Source organism: Ursus americanus, chromosome 2 (genome assembly GCF_024610735.1).
Source record: "Ursus americanus isolate L20-20 chromosome 2, mUrsAme1.1.p, whole genome shotgun sequence".
Taxonomy (NCBI): Eukaryota; Metazoa; Chordata; class Mammalia; order Carnivora; family Ursidae; genus Ursus; species Ursus americanus.
The window spans coordinates 10,051,970-10,077,007 of NC_142128.1; the positions used below are offsets into that span (position 1 = coordinate 10,051,970).

Sequence of the window (25,038 nt, forward strand, 5' to 3'; positions counted from 1 at the left end):
GCGTGGGGCCGACGGCCCTGCACGGTTGCTGGGACCTGAGCTCGCTCTCCTTGCTCCCACAGGAGTTGGACCCTTTGGGGGCCAGCAGCCTGGTGTCCCGCTGGGGTACCCCATCAAGGCACCCAAACTGCCAGGTGAGTCAGAAGGAAGACTCAAGACACACCACTCCCCGGGCCTCACTGCTGAGAAGCCAGCATGTGGGGGACGTTTTTTTGGCCACCGGTGTCTCGGCAGGGTTGGGGGGGTGGTTAGGGCACCTGAGTACGGACGCCCACGTCCGGTCGCCAGCAAGGGAAGCCACTCTGTAGGCACCGGCCTCCCTCACACGCACAGGTACAGAGAGCCATAGCCCCCATGGGGAACCATAGGTGTTGATGATAAGAAACAGCTTTCAATGGAAAGACCCCTCTGAGGTCAGCTCTCTGCCCCCACCATCAGCTCAGACAATGAGATGTTTCTTGTCGGGAGGATGATAAGGAAGAGACTCGGATTCTAGGGCCATAGCAGGTCCTGGATTTGTAGGGGGAGGGGCGTGCCATCAGCCCCTGGAGCAGGGGTGCCCTCTCCCTTCTCCACCCAGGGCCTCTGCTCTCCTGAGACCCTCTAGAGCAGCTTGGGACCTTTGGTTCGTGTGGGGGCGGGGGGTGTCTCAGGCCTCAGTACCTGTGGGGTAGGGCTGCCTACCCAGGCAGTGGGAGCCCAGCATAGGGTCACCAAGGAGCAGCCCCTTTGCCCACCCTGCCCTCTCTTCAGGTGGCTATGGACTGCCCTACAGCACTGGGAAACTGCCGTTCGGTGAGTAAGACCCTCCTGAACGGATGGGCTTCTAGCACTTTCCAGCGGCAGGGGCCTAGCAAGGAGAGCACCGACTGGGGATGGGGTAGAGGCTTGGAAAGGGAATCTCCTGAAAAAGGAACATAAAATTTGGGACTTGGACAGCCTGGTTCTCGATCCTGGCCCTCACACTTAGCCCCAGGCCTTGGGCAAACCAGTTTCTTCATCTGTAAAATGGGAATAAGTATCCCACATCCATTGGTATTTCACTCCGGCTGGGAATGAAAGAGTGGAGACTCTGGGCAGCCTGAGCCCTGAAGGGCAGGGCAGGGGGTGCAGCCACAGTGAGATCTGCACAGATGCCCACAGAGCCCCTCTGTTGCACAGGCTATGGGCCCGGAGGAGTGGCTGGTGCCGGAGGCAAGGCTGGGTACCCCACGGGGACAGGTAAGAACCTCACCCAACTGTCAGCCAAAGGGGCACCAATCACTCAGGCTCCAGAGCCCTGGGGCTGATCAGGGTCTCTCCAGGATGCAGGCCAGCCCACCCTGCATCCAGACCCCAGTCTGAGCCAGGAGAAGGATCTTGGGTGAGGGCAGCTCCCTCAGCTCTGCTTCCTATGAAGCCCCTCAACCCATACCCTTTTGTGAAAGGGTTGGTTCTCATGGGGCTGGAACAGGTGGGCTCTGGAGATGCAGGAGAACAGTTTTCAGAGTCTCTCTCCTTCCCCTCCCCCAGGAGTTGGTTCCCAGGCTGCAGCAGCAGCAGCAGCGGCTAAAGCAGCAAAGTATGGTAAGTGCACCTGCCAGCCCCCAGCCTCTCTATCCCTATTATCACTGACAGCCTGCCTCATAGAGAGCCAACCAAGGCAGCCAGCCCCTCCCCACCCCCATTTATCCAGTGTTTTCAATACCACCCACTTCTCTATCTGTCCATTCACTCATTCTTTCTTCCATCCCTCTCTCTATCCATCCCTATCCATCTTCCCAACCATCCATCCATCCATCCATCCATCCATCCATCCATCCATCCTTCCTTCCATCTCTCCATCTATCCATTCCTTCCTCAGCTCCTTCATTCATCCATCCATCTACCCATCCCCTCATCCATCCCTTCTCCATTCCCCCCTCATCCTTTCATCCCTCCCTCTTCCCATCCCTCCATCCTTCATCTATCCCTCCATCCACCCATCAGTCCCTCCCTCTTCCCATCCCTCCATCCTTCATCTATCCCTCCATCCACCCATCAGTCCCTCCCTCTTCCCATCCCTCCATCCTTCATCTATCCCTCCATCCACCCATCAGTCCCTCCCTCTTCCCATCCCTCCATCCTTCATCTATCCCTCCATCCACCCATCAGTCCCTCCCTCTTTCCATCCCTCCATTCCACATCTATCCCCCCCTCCCTCCATCCTCTATCAATCCCTCCTTCCTTCCATCCATCAATTCCTCCAGCCAGCCAGCCAGCCAGCCAGCCATTTCAGAGGCCCGGGTCCAATAAGAGCCCTGCAGCAAAATGCAGGCACTGTGGTGGGACTCAGAGAGAGACATTATTTCTATGTGGGGGAAATCAAGAAGTTTTCTCAGAGAAAATGACATTTGATTCTGGAGTTTGCCGTGTGGTTAACATAGAAGGGAGAAGCCCAGGCTGAGGGGATGGGTACTATGGGGGTCAGAGTAATAATTTCAGGCAGTACCTACATGCGTAAACAATGTACTTGTTTAGTATCAATTTAATGTGTACTGTAAAACTTCTCACCTGCCCCTCAAGTTCATGATCCCTTGGCTGGTAGATGGGACATGGCCTTCCCCCCACCTGCGTGGGGGGCAAAGTGAGCACCCATGCCCCCGCCCCAGCTCGTCCCTCAGTTCAGAATCGTATTACTGGGGCTGAGGTACTTGCCTTCATCTCTAGTCCCAGGGGAGCCCCTCCTGTACCCTGATGGGATAGAGGACATCTCCCCACTAGCCCAAGGGGGCAAGAGTGGAGGGGGAGAAGCGAGTGGCAGGCCTGCTCCCTGGAGGCCCCGCAGGCCCTCCCTCTAGGCCCCCAAGGCTGGAGGGGATGGCTGGAATGTGGGAGCAGGAGAGTGAGGCGACAAGGGGCTGCCAAAGCCGGGCAGCCAGGCGCTTGGATTACAAACTTGGCCGAGTGTTCGGAACACAGGGAGGGGAAGCCTTGAACATTCCTACAGGGGCCCCTCTGGCCCGGGGAGCGGCCGCTTGTGGTTTCTCAGTATGTGGCAGTGATTAGAATGGGATTTGTCTGAAAACATACGAGTCCCTTAATGAGCGTGTTGAAATGGACACTTTGGGGGTGAGTCAAGGAACAGTGGGGTGGGGGCCTCCTCCAGCAGGCCCAGCCGGAGATGCCTGGGCCGCATTCCCAGAGGAGATTGGGCTGGTTAAAATTCCAGCATCCAAGCAGCCTTTCTGAACAGCCTCAGAAGGGGCCCTGGGGGCCACATCTTCACTGTCCCCTTCCTGGCAGGTGCCGGAGGAGCCGGGGTTCTCCCTGGTGTCGGAGGCGGCGGCATTCCCGGCGCAATTCCTGGGATTGGAGGCATCGCAGGTAGTGTCCTTCCAGCAGGGGCTGGGGGTGTCCTTGAGATGGCCGCTGGGAAAGGGCCTCACCCTCTGTGGCTGTCTCTCCAGGTGCAGGGGCACCAGCTGCTGCAGCAAAGGCCGCCGCGAAGGCAGCTAAGTACGGTGAGCACCCCGAGTGGTGGCCAGCCTGGACCCCGGTGCCCTCAGCCCCCCATCCACATGGGCCTTGGACAGCCCAGTCCTACAAGGCTGAGTGGACTTGGCCTTCATCGGCCTGTGGCAGCCTCTATCTGCCCCCTCCCCGAACATGCAATGTTCCTGCCTCCTTGCCTTTGCCCACGCTGGCCACTCCTTCTGGAAGGCCACTGTTCTCCACTGATTGGCCCAGCTGGGGGAGGGTGGGGGTGTCCCATGGAGCACCTGGCTTTTTCCATCCTATCCTCACGGTTGCCCCACCGCTGCTGTACCCACCGCCTGGGGGCCCAGCAGAGAGACCTGACTTTGCTTTAGACCTTGATCGTGGTTTTCCCACCCACAGATCCAAACCCTCAGAGCTCTGGGCAGGTTCCGACAGCCCTCCCCAACTCTCGGATGGGTGGGATCCATGCAGGAGCAATGCCAGCCCACCTGGGATCCTGCCCTCGGGACCTGCCACTCCCACAGCTCCCAGAGCCGTGCCCTTGGAGGCCCTCTGAGGTTCCCACAGGGTCCAGGCCAAGAGAACAATCTTTCCTTCCACAGGAGCTGCTGGAGGCTTGGTGCCCGGTGGGCCAGGCTTTGGCCCAGGAGTCATAGGTGTCCCAGGAGTTGGAGTCCCAGGTGTTGGAGTCCCAGGAGTTGGAGTCCCAGGTGTTGGAGTCCCAGGTGTTGGGGTCCCAGGTGTTGGAGTCCCAGGTGTTGGAGTCCCAGGTGTTGGGGTCCCAGGTGTTGGAGTCCCAGGTGTTGGGGTCCCAGGTGTTGGAGTCCCAGGTGAGCTGGGCTGCGTGTGTACATACACATGTAAGAGAGAAATATTGAAACCATTGCTAAGACTTTCGGATTCCCCCTAATACCTCCCCTGTCTATCCTCTTCTCTCCATACCCTTGGCCATGCCTCGTCTTCTCTTCCTTGGGCTGTAACAGTCTCCTAATTAGTCACTGCCTGCATCAGTTTCTCTAATTCATCTTCTGGCTGTCAGTGTGTGTTCCCAGCCCTTAGCTGAATAGGTGCTCAATAAATGGAGGATGGATGGATGGATGGATGGATGGATGGATGGATGGATGGACAACGGGGTATGTAGGTGAAGGGCCATGTAGATGAGTAGACAAGTTGATGGACCAGGGAATATGCAGATGAAGGGACAAATAGAAGGATGCGGAGAGACACGGAGAGATGAATGCATAGATGGAAAGACAGATGGAAACGCAGGTAGGGCACTAAATAAGTGGTGAGAATGATGGATGGAGAGATGGATGCCTGCATGGACGGATGGGTGATGCATGGATAAGCACAAGGTTGGATGAGCAAATGACGAGATGGGTGTATAGAAGGCAAATGCAGAATGAACCATTGGATAGTTAGGTGAATGGATAGGTAGGCAGATGAGTGGATAAGTGGATGGATGGACAGAGAGTTACGTTGGTTGAGTGGGTGGATTGAAGTCTAAGGATAGACAAACAAATGGACAGATGTACGGGTAGCTCAATGGGTGGATGAATGTGTCGTTATGTAGACAGATGGACGGATGAGTAGATGGGGATATGCGTTGGTGAATGGACAGGTAGGCCCTTGTGTCATTTATGTCCCCCTTGGTCTCTCCAGGAGCTGTGTCACCAGCTGCAGCTGCTAAAGCAGCCGCCAAAGCAGCCAAATATGGTAAGTGTTGTGCTGTTAGCTCTGCCCCATCCTGTTCTGGCCAGAGAAGGGCAGTGACTTGTCCAGGGTCACACAGCAAGTCACTGGCAAGTCATTGGCAGAGCTGGGACTTGGAAGTGTTGGGCCCCAGGACAATGTCTCCTCCACTTGTCTCCTACCATGAGGCCATGGGGCTGAGTGATGGGAGAGGCCCCGTATGGCATTCTCAGTGGAGACAATATCCCTGACCCTCCCTGCCCTAGTGGGGGCCTCTCAGAGGAGCCCAAGCTTGGCTAGGAGTATGGGACCTGCCCACAGTCTCTCCAAGGCCAACAACAGGGCCCTTCCCCAAGTGCTCAGAGAAGAGAGGGTTTGGAGAGTTCTGGGGTGGTGGTGGGGTGGAGGGGGGACTGTCAGTAAAGGCTCCCTGGAGGAGGTTGGCCCGGGGCCCATGCATTCTATGGTTTCCGGTCCTTCATGGACCAGACTTGGGGGAGGCTTGCCTCCTCTTTCCCAGTTGACCAGCATCCCCCCCACCGCCCAAGCCCTCCCCAGCCTCTCTTACTGAGATGCTTTTCCACCTGATTCTCTTCTCTCTGCAGGGGCCAGGGCCGGAGTGGGAGTTGGAGGCATTCCCACTTACGGGGTTGGAGCCGGGGGCTTTCCTGGTTACGGTATCGGAGCCGGAGCTGTTCCCGGAGCTGCCCTTTCCCGTGAGCCTGAGATCCATGTGGGGAAATCAGGAGAAGGCTCTCTTTTGTAGGGCTATGGGGGGGAGGGGTGCAGGGGCACGGAGACTGGGCTTCAGAGCGCTCAGGGAGGGGCGGGGGTAAGGGGCGCAGAGAGGGGCTGTAGCACTTTTGCCTAAGAGTGCTGTAGGCATAGCCCCCCCAGAGATTCAAGGGGGTTCTGAGGGGCTCTCTCTCTCCCCACAGCTGCAGCCCAGGCAGCTGCGGCCGCTCAGGCAGCAGCCGCAGCCAAGGCAGCCAAGTTCGGTAAGTGCCCCAGCCCTGCCTGTCCCCACGCCAGGCCAGTGCCCTCCTCTCCTCCCCAGCCCTGCCCTCCCAGGGGGGCCAGGCTCCAAGCTCAGAGCGCTCCTGCCCCCTCGCACTCAGACCTCTGCTTCCCTCTCTGTCCAGGTCAAGGTCGGGGGAGGGGGAGGGTGGTCCCTGGCCCCACCTTCCAAAGCCACTCTGAACCCTTCTGCCCTCTTCAATTGCCCACCACTCTGATTACTGGGGCCCGGCTTATCACCTCCAGCCCCAACCAGCAAGTCGGAGGTGGCCTTGCAGCCATTCTGTTCCCCACACCACCCCCACCCTTCGCTCTCCCAAGAGGTGGGCGATTCTAGGGCCAGAGCTGACGCCCTTCGCTCCTCCAGGTGCTGGAGGAGCAGGAGCCTTGGGAGGTCTGGTGCCAGGGGTCGGAGACGGAGTGGCAGGTGTCCCAGGCACAGGAGTGGTGCCAGGTGAGCCGTGCCCCCCAACTGAGAAACGAGCTTGGCTTGTCTCACGGAAGGAGTTCTGGCATTGACCAGGTCAAGTGGATCATTTCATGGACTGGGAAGACTTTACAGAGCCCAGAGATGGGGAGGAGGGCGGGCAAATTCCCCTACTTGGGAGGGAAGACCCGCCGGGGGATCCTAGCTTGCTGGGGAGGCTCGGGAAGTCTGGCGTCATCAGCTAGGCCTCGGAGCTCCTTTACTCCAGTGGCCCTTCTGGTTCCTGACCAGGTGGGAGGGCCTGGGCCACCTTTTGTTTTTGTTTTGTTTTGTTTTTAAAGATCTTATTTATTTCACAGAGAGGGGTAGAGAGAGAGGGAACACAAGCAGGGGGAGTGGGAGAGGGAGAAGCAGGCTTCCCACTGAGCAGGGGGCCCAATGCAGAACTCGATCCCAGGACCCTGGGATCATGACCCAAGCTGAAGGCAGCGCTTAATGACTGAGCCACCCAGGCACCCCTGGGCCACCCTTTGGCTCACCCTCTCTCCCCCACCAGTCAGAGGCCAAGAGAAGAGATAAAGTTACAAGGAGATTAAGTTATAGACTTCCTTGGTTGTTTTTCCCCACCCGATTTCTCTTCTGCATGCCTTCTTTCTGGGAGAAAATTTTTCCTTTTGAGGTTCCCCCCAAAACAAGCTGTTTCCTCCAGTTTGGGATACAAGCACTGCTAGGATTTTTTTTTTTTTTTTTTTAACATCCTCTTCAGCAGAAAGCTGCACAAGCCTTCTAGAGGCTTAGGAGAGGGTCTGGGCTTCTACCTATCAGCTTGGGGCTCGCCTCTGCCATAACCAGAGCTCCAATGTCACAGTTCCAGAGCTGCTTCTTGGGGAAAGGATGTGCCCAGGTTGGCTAGTGGGCCGTCAGCAGGCCTGGAAGCCAGGGCTGTCTGTACTTCCCTCTCGGTCTGTAGGTTGAAGAGGCATCATGGGGAGGGTCTTCTGGGGGAGGAGACACTTCCCTACAGGTGGTCTTTCCAGAATAGGGGAGGGGGAAGGGGATGTGGAGAGGGGTGTTAGGGACTGCCCCCTGATCCCTACCCTTCACCTCTCCAGGAGCAGGGATTCCAGCCGCTGCAGCCGCCAAAGCCGCTGCCAAAGCCGCCCAGTTTGGTAAGTGTCCCCCCAACCCCCCCATTCTGCTCCCAGCCCCCATGCTGGAGCACTGCTCTCTCTCATGTTCCCTGCTCTGGGGTCTGGCAGCTCAGCTCCCCTCAGGAGGAAAGCCCCCTTGGGCTGTTACATTCTGGGCTTTCTCACCACCTTTGGCCTATCTGACCATCGTTAGGGGTGCGCGTGAAGGGCTGAGCCGAAAAGCAAAGTGAGAACAGGCCCTGGCAAGCCCTCCAGGACCTGGCTCCCCAGCCTTCCCAAAGCCCTTGCTGTCTCCTCCAGCTCCAGCCCAGCTCTAGCTGGGGCCTGCCCCGCTCTGGACCTCAGGCTGGGCTCACCGGATCCCACCCTCCTACAGTATTTCTTGCTCCCTGACGAAGCTCTCCGTCTCTTGCTACCTCTGAAGCTCACCCTGGCAGCCCCAGGCACCCACACCCTCCTGAATATGGCCAGCCACAGCAGCCCCATTTTAGATTCCAACTGTAAGCCTGGGCCAGAGGGGTCCCTATACCTTGGCTTTAGGGACCTGACAACATCAAGATTCTGATCACAAAATTTAGCACTGTCTAGGCCAGAGAACATCTTGACTTCAGGTCTACTGATCCCCAAACTCACGTAGAGCAAACGACCCCTTTTTTGCCAAGCCACTACGTGTGGAGGTAATCCTTGCACCAACTCCATGGGGTTGGTGCTACTATTCCCATTTTACAGATGTGGAAACTGAGATTCTAAGAGCTTGAGTCACATGCCCACATTCGCTCAGCTCAATGGCGGCTGAGCTGAGCTTCGAATCCAGGTCTACCCGTCTTGCCGAGTTCCCTTTACTGTGTCACTGACTCTGTCACCCTCAGAAGCCCCAAAAGGGTCCTTGTCCTCCAAAGGTTAAGAGCTACTGATCCTGCACATGCCTCCTTATAGAGACGAGGAGGCCGAGGGCCCTTGAGGGAAAGTAACTTGTCCGACGTCACACAGCAAACCTGAGTCCGGGCTGGGACAAGATCCCAAGGCTCTTGACTCCCAGCCCACTGCTCTTTCCATTGGCTTCTGTCCTTAGGACTTGGTTAAGAATGAGCTCTTCTCACTCTTGTAGGGTTAGGGCCCGGTATTGGCGTGGGTCCCGGTGTGGGTCCCGGCGTGGGTCCTGGCATTGGTCCTGGCATTGGCATTGTCCCCGGTGCTGTTACAGGTGAGCTGCCTGACTAAGTGGGCCGAAGGGGCCTCTGAATCCTCCCTGCGTGCCGTCCCTAAACCCCCTCCCTCTCTCTGCAGGAGTAGGGGCCCCCGCTGCAGCCAAAGCCGCTGCGAAAGCAGCCGCCAAAGCCCAGTTCCGTAAGTACCCAAGCCTGAGCTGCACCACGCCCCCCCCCCAATGATACGCAGCCTCATTAGGTCCCAGAGAGGCCACCAGAGGGTAGGAAGCACAGATTGAGCATGAGGGAGACCTGGGTTCAAGTCCTGAGTCCCACACTAGTGAAGTGACCTCTGAGTTCCCTCCCTGTCCTCATGTGTGACACATGGGGTGTCCACAGCCACCGTGTAGCCCTGAATGCCAGCCTGGGAGGGGCTGGACTTGGCGGTCAGTGGGCATTTTAGGAAGACCATTCTCGGAGGCAGTACAGAGGGCAGGTTCAGCGACAGGTGGCCCCTGCTTGCATCTGGGTCCCCGCCCTTGGGTCTGACTCAGCTCCCCAGGCAGGACACCCCTGTGGGTGCGTGCTCCCTGCCTGCTGCCCCCTCCCCCCACTGCTCATCTCCCCCAGGGGCTGCAGCTGGGCTTCCTGCTGGCGTTCCTGGATTAGGGGTTGGTGCCGGCGTTCCTGGATTTGGAGTTGGTGCTGGTGTTCCTGGATTTGGGGCAGGTGCAGGTGAGGGGCCTTCTAGGGCCTGGGCAGAAACTGCCCCCTGAGCTCAGAGGAGGGAGACCCCCTCTTCCTTCCAGCACATCCCCAGCAGCCTCACTCAGGGGCTCATAGTGAATCCCCCATTAGGTTCTCTTGAACAGAGACGACTGGGGTAACAGATGGGTGGCAGGCCAGGCAGAGGGGGCCCCAGGCTGCTAGATTTCAGAGTTTCTGCCTGCTCAGTTAGAGGAGTGACAGGGTTCCAAACTGAAAAGTCACCCACTACCCAGGAAAGGAGGGTGGCGGTCCCTGGGGCCAGCGGGCATGAGTGGGCCAGTGTGGCTCCCCTTGAGCAGCGCACTACGGCAAGGGGGCCACTAGGACCTCCAGTTCTTCACCTCCTGCCTGCTCCGCATCCAGCCTCAGGCAGATCACACTGTGCCTGGAAGAGAAGGAAGGGGCAGATAGGAGGAGGAGGCACAGTTCAGCCTTCAGCCAGCCCCCGGCCAGATTGGCAGTGGCACGGTTAGATACTGGAGCTCGACCCGGCCGGCTGATCTCCTGGCTGGGGAGCCACAGTTTCAGAGCTTTGAGAGGAACGATGACGGCTGAGGAAGTCAGGGAGGGCTCCCTGGAGGAGGCAGAACTCCCAGGCCCAGATCTCAGCTGCTGACCAGCCCCCTTTCCCTTTCTCTCTTTTCCCCAGTACCTGGAACCCTGGCTGCGGCTAAGGCAGCCAAATATGGTGAGTGCACCGCACACACGGCCCCCTGTGGTTGGTTTGCTTGCTGTCCCACCAGCCCTGATAACACCTGGTCACCCATCTCCCCTCCGCGGGGCCGGGGCCCAGTGCCCAGAGCCTGCAGCACAGCGCTGGGAGGGTCAGGGAGGAAAAAGGCCGTTTCTAGGACACACTAATGATGGGTGAGGAGACCTGGCCCCAGCCCGCTAAACGCCTATCATGCCTCCAGCTCCAGGACAACTCAAAATGCCCCTCACATTTCCAAAGCCCCTAGTGGCAGTTCCTTCATGAGGACCGTGGCCCCTAAGGCCCTTCTGGTCCTGACAGTTTCATGGGACACAAGGCCAGGGGCCAGGGCCCAGGCCTGCCTTGCCAGCAGAGCCAGGACACCTCGTCTAGGCCCCCGGCCTCCCGCCCGTCTTGCTGTCAGCATGACTGTGCCTGCCACGAGCCTGGAGGACGTGGCAGCCCCGCCTGGACAGACAGACCCACACTGTCTGTGGCCCCCACATTCCTGGCCTCCTAGGAGTCGGACCAGGGCCCCTGCCAGGGAACCGCCAACCAGCCCTGGCTCATCCACTTGGGGCCAGTTTCCACCTCGGAAAATCCCGGCTTCCTCAGCCCCCACCCCCCACGGGCCTGGTGACCCACAGGCCCCTCTTCTGTTCCTGGCCCGGCGGCTGGCCTGCCTGAGTCTAACAGACGTTGCCAGGGAAACAAAGCAGTTGAGGGCGCTGGCTCCCAAGCCATGTGTTGCCTGTGGAAACTTGAGGACATTGCTTAATCTCTGCTGTGCCTCAATTTTCTCATCTGCAAAATGGGGTCGATAGTGGTCCCCACCTTCCCTCCCGCAATGAGTATTAAGCAGGCTACTCAGAGAACCATGAACGTTGCATCAAATGTTAGCCGTGGCCACACCCAGCAGCTCCACACTGGGCAGTGGTTCAGAACTCAGAGTACGTGCGCGGGGCAGGCCGTCCCTTCGCTCCCCAGACACCTGCAGCGTGAGCGGGGTGAGGGTCATCGGCTCTGGGGCTCAGAGAGGCGACAGCCATCACAAGAGGAGAAAGCAGAATTTGAACACAGGGCTGTCAGAACCCGAGACTAGTCTTCCCCCTCGGCAGCTCATAGCCTCCACCATGGCCACCAGTGGCTCCCAGCACTAGCCGGCTGCGAAGGAGAAGAAATGGGTGGGCCAAGGCTGAAGGCCCCCCCCCCTTGCCCGATGGGCCAGGACAGAGCCAGGACTCAGACCCAGGTGTCTGTCCAGTGCCCATTCCACTGGGTCACGTGGCTTTGGCCACACGTCTGCTTGCCTAGCATCCCTGGGACAGGGAGCCCCCATCCTGAAGAAATTGGGGGTACCGACTTTCCATCTTCTCTCCATAGGAGCGGGAGGGGTCGGGGCTCTCGGCGGAGTAGGTGTCCCAGGCGGTGTGGCAGGTGAGTCGAAAGCCCAGGACAGGCTGGGCAGGGAGGAAGACTGGCCAGTGGAGATTCCCCCCCCCCAACCTGAGCTCCTTCTGTGTCCCCAGGAGTCGGGCCTGACGCCTCAGCCGCTGCTGCCAAAGCCGCTGCCAAAGCCGCCCAGTTTGGTGAGCCCTGGTTGGGGGGGGGGGGGTGCGGTCGCCTGGCCCCTGGGGCTTGGGCGGGGGTGGGGGCTCTGACCATGCACGGGGCCCTCAGGGGCATTGTCTCCTCGGAGCCCGGCCCACACCCTGGCCCCACTATGCCCTGCAAGGCCCCGGGAGCTCCCCCTGCGTCCTGAGATGAGAACCCACCATCTGCAGACGGACTCACCAATCCCGCCAGCAATGTAACACACAGCTCTCTCCACAGGCCTCGGGGGAGCCGGAGCCCTGGGAGCCGGGGGGCTCGGAGTTGGGGGGCTCGGAGCCGCAGGGGCCATCCCAGGGGTTGGAGGCTTTGGAGGTGAGGGATTGCTCCAGAATCAGAGGGTGCGGCAGGTGTGTGTATGAGAGAGAGACAGAGAGAGACTGAGCGTCCTTCCCACCTGCCGCACCTGCCCCAGGCCGGCCGGCATCTGGAGGACCTTCAGCAAGCACACGCTGCGGCCACCCCGTGCAGCTGGGTGCCCCCTCCTCTCCCGCTCCTGTGTCAGCCTACCCGGCCACTTTTAAGTGGGAGTTCATCAGGAGGGTGACGGTTGTGCCCATTTTCCAGAGAAGAAAAGCAAAGTTGGGGGGAAACTTCTTTTCCCCAAAGTCTCTGCCACCATGGGGGAGGGGATGACTCTTTCCTCGGTCATCATTGTGTCCCCCTACCCAAACCGACCTGAATCTCGTCCTGTGTGCTCCACATTGGACACACAGGAAGAGCTCACTGAAGACTTGGGGGAAGAGGGGTGGCAGGTGGATGGTGGCAGGTGGTGAGTGGGTAAGCAGACCAGGAGGGGACATGGCTCTGGGAGGGCCATGCTATTCCTGAGCCCTCTTGCCCCGTGTCTCCCCAGGTGTGTCCCCAGCCGCAGCTGCTAAAGCAGCGAAATTCGGTGAGTTGCTCTCTCTGCCCTCCCTCTGCCCAGGCATCAGGCTGTTTCTGCCCCCACCCCCACGCCCTGTCCCTGCCCCAGCTCCCACCTCAGTCCTGCTCACCCTCCCCTGAAGGCCTGCCCAGGGTATCCCTGACCCCAGAACCCAGAGAGGGTGCCTCATCCGAACCCCTGTCCACCCTCTTCTCAGATGGCGCTGGCCTTGTTGGCATCCTGGGGGCCACCAGGCCATTCCAAGTTGGAGGTAGGGGCCATCTCTCTGTGAGATCCTCTGCTCCACTTGGATCTAGAGGCCTGTCTGGCTAGCAAGGGGGACTTCCAGAGCCGCGTCTAGCACAAGGACACCAGAGAGTGGGTGGAGGGGGCAGTCCAGGAAACGGCACATCCTGGGCAAAGGGGCAGGCCTCAGGGCCAGGGGATACACCGTGGGTGACAGACACCAGGCTGATGAGCTAAGGGTATGGGGCCCCCTGCCAGGATGCCAGGCGGAGACAAGGCTTATAAGGAAAGCTGCTCTGCCAACGAGGGGCGCGTGGCAGGGAGGAGGTGGTCCTGGGCAGAGGGGCTGGAGGTGATGGGGTTGGAGCAGGGCCTGCCCCACGCCAACCCCGAACCCCTCCCACAGGAGTTGCAGCAAGACCTGGCTTCGGACTGTCTCCTATTTTCCCAGGTACATCCAGGCCCCCTGGCCCCCGGCCCCATCCTGCCCACTCCCCGGCACCATCTGCTCAGAAGGGTGGAGCTAGGCCCCAGGGGTAGACCCATGGCCTCCCTTACATGAAGCCAGGCCTCCCCTCATTCTCTTCTCCCTCCCCTGCAAGGCCAGGGAGTACCAGCTTTTCCAAAGAACCACGTTCCAGATGAGGCAGACTGAGTTTCCGACAGTGCCAGGGACTTGCCCAAGGTCACACGATCAGTGAGGCAGAGCCCAGGACTCCTGACACCCAAGCCCAGAACTCGGCTGCCCGGGGTGGGGGGAGGTTGGGCAGGCTCCCCAGAAGCAGATTGACTCACAGCCCCTCTCCTTGTCCTGCAGGTGCTGGAGCCGGGGGCCTGGGCATTGGCGGTGAGTCGGGGCCCTGAGCTACTTTCGTGGAGTGGGGGGCGGGTGCTACCGTGGCAGCAGTGACTGTGGCCACGGCCCTGGGCTGGCCCTCCGATGCCAAGGAAATTCAGCCGTGGGATGTAGGGACGGGGGCAAGGATCCCATTCCCAGGGCTCCCGGCCTGGCATTTAATAGGACAGCAAGAGACAGAGACCTGGGCCAACCCCGGCCTCTGGTGTAACTGGACAGCCTGACGAGACTCCACAGAAAAGGAAAGGAAGTGTATAAGGAGAGAACAAGGTCCGCTCAAGCAGGTGGTCAGAGAGGCTGAAGTCTAGGGCACATTAGGTGGGACAGTCTGCGTGGCCGGGATCTGGCTGGTGGGCGGGGGCACCCTCCTAGCTGCTCAGACCTCCACAGGCAGGATATAGTCCATAAGGAGCAGAGCGGGGGTCAGGCTGGGTGAGACCGAAGGCCAGGCTGGAGGCAGGAAGGTCTTCAGAACCTTCTGTGACAGGCTGGAGGCCTGGTACATGGTGGGTATCCTGCGAGAGGTGGCAAAGCCTGGCCCTCTCCCCAACCCCCACCCTTCCCTCCACAGGCAAACCTCCCAAGCCCTACGGAGGGGCCCTGGGAGCCCTGGGATTCCAAGGTGAGTAGAGACTCAGAGAGGGCAGGGTGGGGAGGGGCAGACAGAGGCCGAAGGCTGGGGTCCACCAGCCTGGGAGAGGGGCAGCACGTTTGGACTAGGCCTAGCGGGCAGGGAGAGGGGAAGTTGGGGGGAGCTGGACACCTCACTCCCATCCCTGTGCCTACCTCCATCACAGACACCCAGAGCTAAGGGTGGGCCTGGGACCCTCCAGGGGGTCCCAAGCCAGGCCTGGCAGCTTCTCCCTCCCTGCTGCCCACCCCACCCCCACTGGGAGGAGCCAAGGGAAAGAGAAGGGAGGAGGGCAAGGGAGGAACAGAGGAGACAGAGAGTAAATGGGACAATGGACCCTAGAGTCAAGGAATTTGAGGGGTGGATGGGAGGCCCACGGTGCCCCTAGCCAGGCAGGGAGGGCAGAGGCCACCACCTGGCCCACATCCTCGCTCAAAGATGCAGACGAGCCTCTGGAAGTGTGGGGGGCAGGTAATGGTCACCACCCCCCAAGGCACCTCCCAACAGTGCCCAAAGGAGACCCAAAGAGACTCAGCTCCTCTCCTGTGTCTGCTTAGGCTGTGGATACCCCTTCCATCCCCACCCGCTTCCCACTACACAGATGGGGCAGCTGGGGCCAGGGCAGAGGGAGGCAAGACCAGCCTGACCCTCTCCAGGGTACCAAGCTCTCTGTCAGGCACCACCTGATGCCTGTGGCCTGATCACGCTGCTTTCCAAACACCCTGGATGAGCTTCACAGGGAGAAGCCCGTCCCTGCCCCCCTTGGCTGCTCACTGCCACCAGGTGGCGGTAAGGAGCCATGTCGAGCTCCAGCAGGGGTAGAAACTACTCCAGGCCCCGTTACCAGACAGTGGTGCCTTCATGGCTTAAAACACGGCTTGCCAAATCAGTGTGCTCACAGCTGCTGGCTGAAGGCTTCCCAAACACAGTGGACTCAGAATAAAGAGACCTTGTCCAGGCCAGGCCCCTTCCCCTCCCTGAGCCTTGATTATGCCACCATCCCCTGGGCCCTGCTCCCACCCTCCTGCGTGGTAGAACTTAAGGGCAGTGCAATGGCTCTGAGTTTGGAGGGAGGTTGTGGCCAGGCTTCTTATGGCTTCGGAGCTTCTGTTCCCCACTGTGTTGATGTGGGCATGAGAAGAGCTTGGAGCTGGTCCCAGCAGGCAGGGGCTTGAGCAGGACCCGGGAGGGGTCAGACTGTCATAGGTGTCTCCTCCCGCCCAGGTGGGGCCTGCCTGGGGAAATCCTGTGGCCGGAAGAGAAAGTGAGCTTCCCAGGACCCCTGACTCGCGACCTCATCAACGTTGGTGCTACTGCTTGGTGGAGAATGTAAACCCCTTGTGACCCCTCCCTCCATTCCCCCTCCCCAGTCCCCACCCCGGGAGGGGACAGGCCAGGCTGGGTGGCCTTGGAAATCCACAAAGCAAGGAAACAAGAGTGGTGGCCAAGTGGGCCCCAGGAGGCCCCCTACTTCAGAGGCCAGGGGTGGGTGGGCTTAGCCCCCTGCCCCCACCCCCTTCCCACCCAGGAGCTCCCCCTCCACACACTCTCCATCTCCAGGGGAACTTGGTGCTATGTGCTGGTGCTCTCATCTTCCTGGGGGGAGGGAGGAGGGAAGGGCAGCCCCTCGGGAACCCCCTCCCTGGGGCTCCTCTGAAGATGGTGCGGACACTCCCTGGGCAGTCCCACCTCCCCCTGCCCACCAGAACCACCCCCCCCAACCCCGGCTGCGGTCCAGTTGGTACCCAAGCACCTAAAGCCTCAAGCTGGATTCGGTCATAACCATCTCTCAGCCCCCTTGCCCCCCACCTATTCCCTATGTCTGGGACACCTGCGGATGGGAAGACCCCCCATGGGGAATAGCCCTCTTGCTCTTGTGGAATTCAGCCATCCATCCATCCCCGTCCCCAGCTGACCGCCCAGCACCACTAGCTGGCTGGGTGCCCCCACCATCAAGCTGGCTAACCTGTGTTGGTGGCCTGTGCCCTGCCTCCACCCCACCACACACACCCCTACGATGGGGCCTGAGCACCCAGGGTGTGAGGAGCTATGCCAGCTGGGGTGGCAGGAATCTCCTCCCCAACCTGGGTCCCCCCCATGCAGTACTGTATCCCCCGTCCCTCCCTCGGAGCCACCGTACCTACATCAGAGCATTTCCCACCCCTGCCCTGCCCGTCTCTTTGTGTCTCGCTGTGATAGATCAATAAATATTTTATTTTTTGTCCTGGATATTTGGGGATGATTTTTGATTGTTGATGTTCTCCTGGTTTTATTTTCGTGGTTAACTGAAAAAAAATTTTTTTCCCTCTGATCTGGGGAGCTATATTCCCCAGTAGAAGATGCACCTTAATCACTTTGGTATAACTCTGGATGAAACACATACTTTTTTTTTCTTTTAAATATGAAAAGAGAATTAACTGCTTGAGAAAAGACTAATAAATGAAAACCTTTTGAAGGAAACTGAGTCACGGCCTCCTTTGTCCTCTCTTATCTGCCTGGGGTGGGGGGGGTAGGAACGTCTACTCTTCAAGGTATATTTTTGGGGGACTATTTACCAATATCACCTGCCCTTGGCTCTCAGCCCCTGCGGGTATGGTATCAACCCAGACTATGAGATCTTGCAGGTGGCACTGGGAGCCTCGGTATCACTGTCGGAGGCCCCCATCCCCAGGGCCATTCCCCTCTCCTTGGGGCCAGAAATCCATGGGGCCTAGGCACGTGCCCACCCGGAGCACACGACTCCCCTTCAGACCACGTCCTGGGTGCCAGATTCTGGAATCCCCTCCCCCCAACCACCAAATCCACTTCCAGGGCCCACACAGGCTCACGCCTGCACCCGACCTCCTGAGAGCCAACCCCACAGCTGGTGGGCATACTCCTAAGGCAGCTGGGAGGCGAGGGAGCTGTTTGTCGGGAGCCTGGGTATCTGTGTGTTTGCCAGCAAAGCGCCAGGAGGGGCTGGGTTGGAAAGAGAAGCGGGTGGGCTGATGCTCTGGGAGGGTACCCCAGAGAACAGTGGAGCAGAAACAGCAATTTACCAGGAAGACCGACGAGGAGGGTCCGGACAGACAGAGCACCTGCTGGGAGGGGGCCGCGGGAAGGAAGGGGAGAACGGCAGGTCCCTGAAGACCCACAGGGGTGACACCACTGGGACAGTCCGTGGGGGTGACACAGCTTGCCCAAGAGTAGTGACAAAGGAGACTCGCTCGCTCATTCATTCAACGAAAACACCCCCGGCTGGTCCTCTCTCCACTCTCTGGCCGCTGACAGTTGGCCAGTCCCAGCCTTCAATCCTGGGGCCTCCCTGCTTTGGTTTCTCATAGTTGGTGGCTTTGAACACCACTTCCGCCCTGGTGACCCCCAAACCGACCCCTTCAGCCTAGACCTCTCCCCGGAGCTCCGGACTAGCGCATCCAACTCTGAACGCTTCCACTGGGAGGTCTCATGGCCCCCCGCCCCCCAACTTCCAAATCCTGCTCCCCTCTCAGTAGGCGGCCGCTCTGGAGGCTCTCTGGTAGTCGGGCCAGCATTCAGGAGTGTGACTCCTCTCTTCTCACTCCCCACAGCAGATGGCCCAGCAAATCCCACGGCCCTGCCTCCGGAAGACAGCCGGAGTCCGGCCCCTCCTCACAGCCTCCAGGGCTGAGTACCCTGGTCCGCCGGAGCTCGTGCCCGCTTGACCGACGTAGCTTCCTCGCCGAGCTCCCCGATTCTCCCCAGGCACCCCTTTAGCCTTCTCGCCATGGAGCAGCCAAAACAAGCCTTTAAAACCTAAGTCAAGTCAAGTCAACACGTCTGGCTCAGAGTCCTGCCATGGCTCCTGTCTTACTCAGGAGCCGAAGCCAGAGGCCTTCTGACGGCCTCAGAGCCCCTACCTGAGTTGGACCAGCTGCTCTGACCACACGTCCTGCTACCTGGCCCTCTGCCAGGCCAGGCCTTGACGCTGGCCCTCTTACTTCTCCTTGCAGGGAGGAGGCCACCCCGCTGAGGGTCAGCATCTGCTGTCTCCCCGGCCCGGAGCGTTCTTCCCTCTGCTATCAACGTTCTTGGCTCCCTCTCGGCCTTCGGTGACTCCAATGTCACTTTCTCCGTCTCCCTAAACTCACAAACTGTCCCCTCCTCCCTCACCTGTTCCCCGCCTGCTTTCTCTCCAGAGGGCCCCACCACCACGTGACATGGGATAGTTCACCTCTTTGTTCATTATCTGACTCCCCACGCCAGAATGGGAATTCCCTGAGGCAAACACTGTCTGAAGAAAAAACACATAAATGCCCTGCTTTCCTTAGTTATACGCTCTGGTAGGAAGACGGCAAGTGAATGTGTGAGGCTGATAATAGCCCCAAAGATATCCAGGTCCTAAGCCTTGTGAATATTACCCACAACCTTGTGACTCTTACTGCATTAGCTCAGGTGACCATAGGCAAGTACCCCAGCCTGGGGGGCTTAAACAACAGAAATGTATTGTCTCACAGTTCTGGAGACCACAAGTCCAAGATCAAGGTGTGGGCAGGCTTGGTTTCTTCTGCGACCCCTCTCCTTGGCTTGTTCTCCCTGAGTCTTCCCACGGTGGTCTCGGCTCTGTGCCTATCTCTTCCTAATCGCCTCTTCTTGTAAGGACACCAGTCAGATTGGACCAGAATCCATTCTAATAACCTCCTTTTCATCTAATTGCCTCTTTAAAGGCTCTCTCTGCAAACACCGTCACATTCTGAGGTCCTGGGGGTCGGACTTCAACATACAAATTTTGTAGAGATACAATTCAGCCCATAACAGTTACCTTAGACGGGAAAAGAGTCTGCAGATGACGGGGCACCTGGGTGCCTCAGTCGCTAAGCGTCTGCCTTCGGCTCAGGGCGTGATCCCAGAGTCCTGGGATCGAGCCCTACATCGGGCTCCTCCACTGGGAGCCTGCTTCTTCCTCTTCTGCTCCCCCTGCTTGTGTTCCCTCTCTCGCTGGCTGTCTCTCTCTCTGTCAAATAAATAAATAAAATCTTTAAAAAAAATAAAAAATAAAAAATAATCAAAATTCTCCCAACACAGAAAAGCCCTGGACCAGTTGGCTTCACTGGTAAATTCTTTTTTTAAAAAAAAGATTTTATTATTTTTGTGCACGCACGCACATATGTGTGCACACAAGTGGGGGGGCAGGCAGAGGGAGAAGCAGGCTCCCCGCTGAGCAGGGAGCCTGCCACAGGACTCCATCCCAGGACCCTGGGATCATGACCTGAGCCAAAGACAGACGCCCGACCGACTGAGCCACCCAGGCACCCTTCACTGATAAATTCTACCAAACATTTAAAGAACGAACACCTGGGGCGCCTGGCTGGCTCAGTCATTAACCATCTGCTTTCAGCTCAGGGCGTGATCCCAGGGTCCTGGGATCGAGCCCCGCATCGGGCTCCCTGCTTTGCTGGGAGCCTGCTTCTTCCTCTACCGCTCCCCCTGCTTGTGTTCCCTCTCTCGCTGGCTGTCTCTCTCTCTCAGTCAAATAAATAAATAAAATCTTAAAAAATAAATAAATAAATAAATAAATAAATAAATAAATAAAATAAAATAAAAAATAAAGAACGAACACCTATCCTCCTGAAATGCACCCCCGCCAAAAAAAGGTGGAAGAGGAGGGAACATTTCCAAGTTTATTCTAAGAGGCCAGCATTACCCTGATACCAAAACCAGGCAAAAACACAGCAAGAAAAGAAAACTACAGGAAAGGGACAGCAAGATGGCAGAACTCATCCCCAGCCCACACCCCCCAACAGAAACAAATACTCGCCAGCCATTCATGGACAAAAATGCCTTTGTGGGAGCTTCGGGAGCTAGGGAGGAGGTGAAACCTCAATGGACCCCAAGATCCAGGATGCCCACTTTTATTTTTTTTTAAGACTTATTTATTTATTTGAGAGAGAGAGAGAGAAAGAAAGAGCAAAGGGGAAGCAGGGGCAGAGGGAGGGAATCTTCAAGCAGACTCCCCGCTGAGGGCAGAGCCCAATGCAGAGCTCCATCCCACGACCCGTGAGACCATGACCTGAGCCAAAACCAAGAGTTGGAGGCTTAACCGACCGAGCCTCCCAGACGCTCCACAGGATGACCTCTTTAGAAGGCAGATCCACACACTGGTGGCAGGCCCATCAACTGTGGGCCCAGCTGCAGACCAGGAGCTACGGGCTTGGCACCACCCTGCTTCTCCATGATCCTGGCACCCGCCCCTCCACCACGGGATCCAGGAGCGGCAGTGCCCAGCCAGCCCCCTGGCCTCAGACCTGGCTCTAGTCCCTCAAACAGTCCCATGACTTGGCTCCAGCCCCGTTGTACCATGGCCTGGAAGCAGGCTTGCCCACCCCAGGACCAGCCCGGTATCGCCACAGAAACACATTCAGGGACCCAGGAGAAGCCACATCCACCCATGCCCTTGGCGACGGGCCTGGTGACAGACTGCGGACCCCAGTGTGGGCCCAACAAAGGAGATCCAGCTCCAGCCCCACTATAACACAATCCCAGAGACAGACCCATACATCAGGGAACTGGCAGGAAAAGGTCTTTCGCTATTAAAATGAGTCTGTAAAGACTGGAAGGGGCACCTGCTCCTTCAGCGCTGAGACGCCCCATGCAAGGCCACACAGATCATGAAGCATCAGGTAAACACGACACCACCGGAAAACTAATAAAGCTCCAGTAACCAACTCTACAGAAATGTAGAGCCGTGAACTACCTGACAGAGATCAGAAAATAATCGTCTTAAAGAAGCCCAGTGAGCTGTAAGAGAACGCCGAGACGCACCCAAACAAAATCAGGAAAATACTACATGCACAAAAGGGGATGTTTAACAAACAAGGGCGCCTGGGTGGCTCAGGCGGTTAAGCATCCGACTCTTGGTTTCGGCTCAGGTCATGAGCTTGGGGTCCTGGGATTGAGCCCCACGTCGGGCTCCACACTGGGCGTGGAGACTGTTTCAAGATTCTCTCTCGCCCTTTTCCTCTCCCCTGGTCACATGCGTGTCCCAGCTCACACACTCTCTCTCTCTCTCTCAAAAAAAAAAAAAAAAAAAGGGTTAAGGTGCGGGCGCCTGGGTGGCTCATTTGGTTGGGTCTCCAGCTCTTGATCTCCACTCAGGTCTTAATTTCAGGGTCGTGAGTTCGGGTCCTGCACGGGGCTCCAGGCTAGGTGTGGAGCCTACTTAATGGAAAAGATGGTAAATTTATATTATGTGCTTTTTTACTGCAATTTAATAAAGAAGAAGCTGGAAGAGGCAAAGCACTGGTTCTCCTCTAGAGCCTCCAGAAGGGGTGATGATTTGGGCTCAAACTGATTTCAGACTTCTGGTCTGCAGAACTGTGAGAAAATTAATTTCTGTTGCTTCTTCATTTGCTCCCCAGCACACACACGGACTCACAGTCACTTAGGCCGAGTTTGTGGTAATTTGCTAGCACGGCCCCCAGGAAACAGTTGATAAAGGATTCACCGTAATGTCAGGGGAATCGGGGCCATGAGGATTCAGAGCCAGGATAGGGGCACCTGGCTGGCTTGGTAGGAAGAGCTGTGAGATCAAGCTCCACGTTGGGTATACAGATTACTAAAAAATAAATAAATAAATAAACTTTTGGGGTGCCTAGGTGGCTCAGCCAGTTAAGCATCTGCCTTTTCGGCTCAGGTCCTGATCTCAGGGTCCCAGGATCAAGCCCCACATGGGGCTCCTTGCTCAGCGGGGAGCCTGCTTCTCCCTCTCCCTCGGCCCCTCCACCTGCTCATGCTTGCTCGCACGCACGCGCTCTCTCTCATTCTCTTTCCCGCTCAAATAAATAGATAAAATCTTTAAAAAAAATAAAAAAAGTAAACTTACAAAAATATTTTAAAAAATTAAAAAGCAATAAACACCAGGAAAGAAGATAGGGAGTGACAAAGAATGTTAAGTTATTGGGCTGGGTGGGGACACCTGACCTCCGGTCAAAAACCCTATGACGAGCACATGCTTGGGAAGTAAGAACAGCCAAAGAAGCACACCATGGTTGACAAAAGTGAGCAAGGAGAGAAGAAATAAAAGCAAAGAAGTAGCCAGGGGCTAAGTCCTGTAGAGGTCGAAGTAAGGGCTCTGGGTTTAAAAGCAAAAGATGTTACACTTTGACCCATGTGTTCAAAGGCTCTGAAGGATAATAGGAGGACATGACCCAGGGACTATCGCCCAGTACACCCAGGCTAGACCAGGGAGGAGGGAGAAGTGGTGGAATTCTGGATATATTCTGTACGGAAAGCCAATAGAATTTGCTGAGGGATCAGATGCAAGGGCAGGGGGAGAGAAAGAGAAAAGTCAAGGCCACCTGCAAGTTTGGGCCTGAACCACCAGATGATGGCAGTGTCATTTACTGAGATGAGGAACAGCTGTGGAAGAGCAGCTCCAGGCCCCAATTAAGAGCTCCAGCCTGGACACATTAAGTGTGAGGGGCCTATTTACCATCAAAGTGCAGGTGCCAAGGACACAGTTGGGTCCTTGGGTCTTGCAGTTCACAGACAGGGCAGGGGAGTCACCAAGTGACGTGTCTGGGTGAGGTCACCCAGAGTGGGCGAGAAGGGGGCAGACTGTGTCTGACTACAGGGATCCTATGATGCCAGCTCTTTTTGTCCCAAGGCTAGGACAGCTCAGGCTCAGGCCCCTGCCCTGGGTGACAGTCTTGGGCTCATCCTGTGACAGTGTCCCCATGGAGCTTCTTACTTGTCACCAGCATGTGTTTAGCCAGGCACCAAGTTAGCAAGTTGGGACAAATCCTAATCACTGACCTAGAGTAAGCGAGCCTTTCCCCCAGGGCTCTTGACCCCTCGTCTAGAAAATTTTTATCACGAACCCCATCAGTAAAATATTTTTGAGCAAATATATATATATATATATAGCCACTTGGCTGGCAAACAGGCACCCAAAACTTAATGCATCCAAGCCAGGGCTCTTAATTTGCTCCCCACCCCACACACGTACTCATACTCACTTATAAATTATAGACATACTTGACTACACGAACAAAATATGGTCATCCCATAACCGTGTGAAAGCAGAGTTTATGAATTGAAGAGTCCTCAAAAGATGAAAAACAATATTTGAACGATTATATTATCTAAAAGTGCAAAACTCCTTTTTTGTCTAAAAAAAAATTTAATACCTTATATGAGCAATGCGACTGCATACGTCAGCTCTGATGAGCCAGTCACTGGTTCCGCCGGGAACGGGGACTGACAAGTAGTTCCTACCAGGGACAGAAGCCAGCTCCATCTTTTTGTTTGTCTTGCGGTATCAGCATTGTCTTCAATCTCAGCTTTCTTTTCAGAAATCTTTTGCAGCCACGAGTCCATCTGTGAGCGTTAGTTGTTAAAATTTGACAATATCGCTCAGCTAACTAGGCACAGGTGCATGGCCCCTCCAGGTCCACTCTGCCCCCCTCCCGCCTGCACCGTGGCCTGCGCCCTTAGCCATCCGACCAACAGACAGAGCAAGGGCACCAACACCAATCTAAATATTAAGTGTTTTAAAAGCCCAGCTTTTTCTTATCGGAAATAAAAATTCTAATATTTTCTTCCCTCCCCCAGGTGGCTGTTTTTTGCACCCAGGGGTGAGTGCCCCTGCTTTGCAGGCCCTGGCTAGAGGAGCCTACACACACGTGATTATGCAGAGCCCAAGTCAGGGCAGCTCTGCCCCTTGTTCACTGGGCGCCGCTGGGCACGGTGCTCAACCTCTCCACTCACCACCTCTTCATAATGGGATGAAGTGGGAAGGTGGGTCTAAAGGGAGAAAGGGTCACCCCCTCCCCAGGTCCAGCATTCTAGGATTCTCCACTTCTAGGCAGGGTGGTCCACCTTTTCAGTGCTAGACTGGGGGCCAATCCCTCTGGCCATTTCACTCAGCCCAAACCCTGTTCAGCTGTGCCTCCTCCAGCACCCTGGGCAGGGCCACCCCAGCTCCGGGTCTCCAGCACTGGGAAGAGCAGACTCCTGAGCACATCTGTCACAGTCGGGCAGAGGTTCACTCCTCCCCAGATCAGATGCAGCCTCCTCCTTTAGCCCCCTGCCTAGCCGGTGAGGGCCTGAGACATGGGCCATCGCCTTCCCTCACCGGGGCCTGACCTCACTGCAGGCTTCAGAGAGAGAGAGAGAGAGGACCTGACGGGCACCCCTCTCCAAGGCGACCACCATGGTCCTCAGGGTGCACACCGCCTCCTCCTCCTCGGGTCTGGGTTCTTGGCCCCCAAGGGAAACTGAGGCCCCTTCCGGGCCTTTGCATCCCCCGAGGCTGCCGCACCGGAGCACGCTTCCCTTCCGATGCGGCAGTTTTCGGCTTACGAGTCTCCGCCTCGCGGCGCCCAGCGGAGACTTGGCGCTCGGGCGAAGATGAATGAAAGGGCGGGGCGGGGCGCCGCCGAGGGCGCGAGGCGGGGCCGCGCAGGGCAGTTCGGCCGCTCGCCCGCGCCCCGCCCCGCCCCCGTGCCGCAGCTCCAG

General features: G+C 57.5%; 1 protein-coding gene across 3 annotated transcripts in view; it reads left to right on the plus strand.

The window, feature by feature from the left end:
- ELN (elastin) overlaps window positions 1–16,794 on the plus strand; it is a 31,483-nt gene extending 14,689 nt beyond the window's left edge. The window contains exons 12-35 of one of the 3 annotated variants that reach the window (XM_087868193.1): window positions 63–134; window positions 754–795; window positions 1,162–1,221; window positions 1,513–1,566; window positions 3,265–3,345; window positions 3,429–3,482; window positions 4,062–4,289; window positions 5,122–5,175; window positions 5,757–5,867; window positions 6,090–6,149; window positions 6,536–6,622; window positions 7,708–7,764; window positions 8,855–8,950; window positions 9,034–9,093; window positions 9,534–9,629; window positions 10,312–10,350; window positions 11,737–11,790; window positions 11,883–11,942; window positions 12,187–12,279; window positions 12,821–12,859; window positions 13,485–13,529; window positions 13,896–13,925; window positions 14,506–14,556; window positions 15,790–16,794. In XM_087868193.1, coding sequence (XP_087724319.1) covers window positions 63–134; window positions 754–795; window positions 1,162–1,221; window positions 1,513–1,566; window positions 3,265–3,345; window positions 3,429–3,482; window positions 4,062–4,289; window positions 5,122–5,175; window positions 5,757–5,867; window positions 6,090–6,149; window positions 6,536–6,622; window positions 7,708–7,764; window positions 8,855–8,950; window positions 9,034–9,093; window positions 9,534–9,629; window positions 10,312–10,350; window positions 11,737–11,790; window positions 11,883–11,942; window positions 12,187–12,279; window positions 12,821–12,859; window positions 13,485–13,529; window positions 13,896–13,925; window positions 14,506–14,556; window positions 15,790–15,833 — 1,667 coding nt within the window. In that variant the 3' untranslated portion in view covers window positions 15,834–16,794. Of the gene's footprint in view, window positions 1–62; window positions 135–753; window positions 796–1,161; window positions 1,222–1,512; window positions 1,567–3,264; window positions 3,346–3,428; window positions 3,483–4,061; window positions 4,290–5,121; window positions 5,176–5,756; window positions 5,868–6,089; window positions 6,150–6,535; window positions 6,623–7,707; window positions 7,765–8,854; window positions 8,951–9,033; window positions 9,094–9,524; window positions 9,630–10,311; window positions 10,351–11,736; window positions 11,791–11,882; window positions 11,943–12,186; window positions 12,280–12,820; window positions 12,860–13,484; window positions 13,530–13,895; window positions 13,926–14,505; window positions 14,557–15,789 lie in introns of all 3 variants that reach the window. The other 2 variants (XM_087868188.1, XM_087868194.1) reach the window with 2 other exon arrangements.
- Window positions 16,795–25,038: the final 8,244 nt, after the last annotated feature.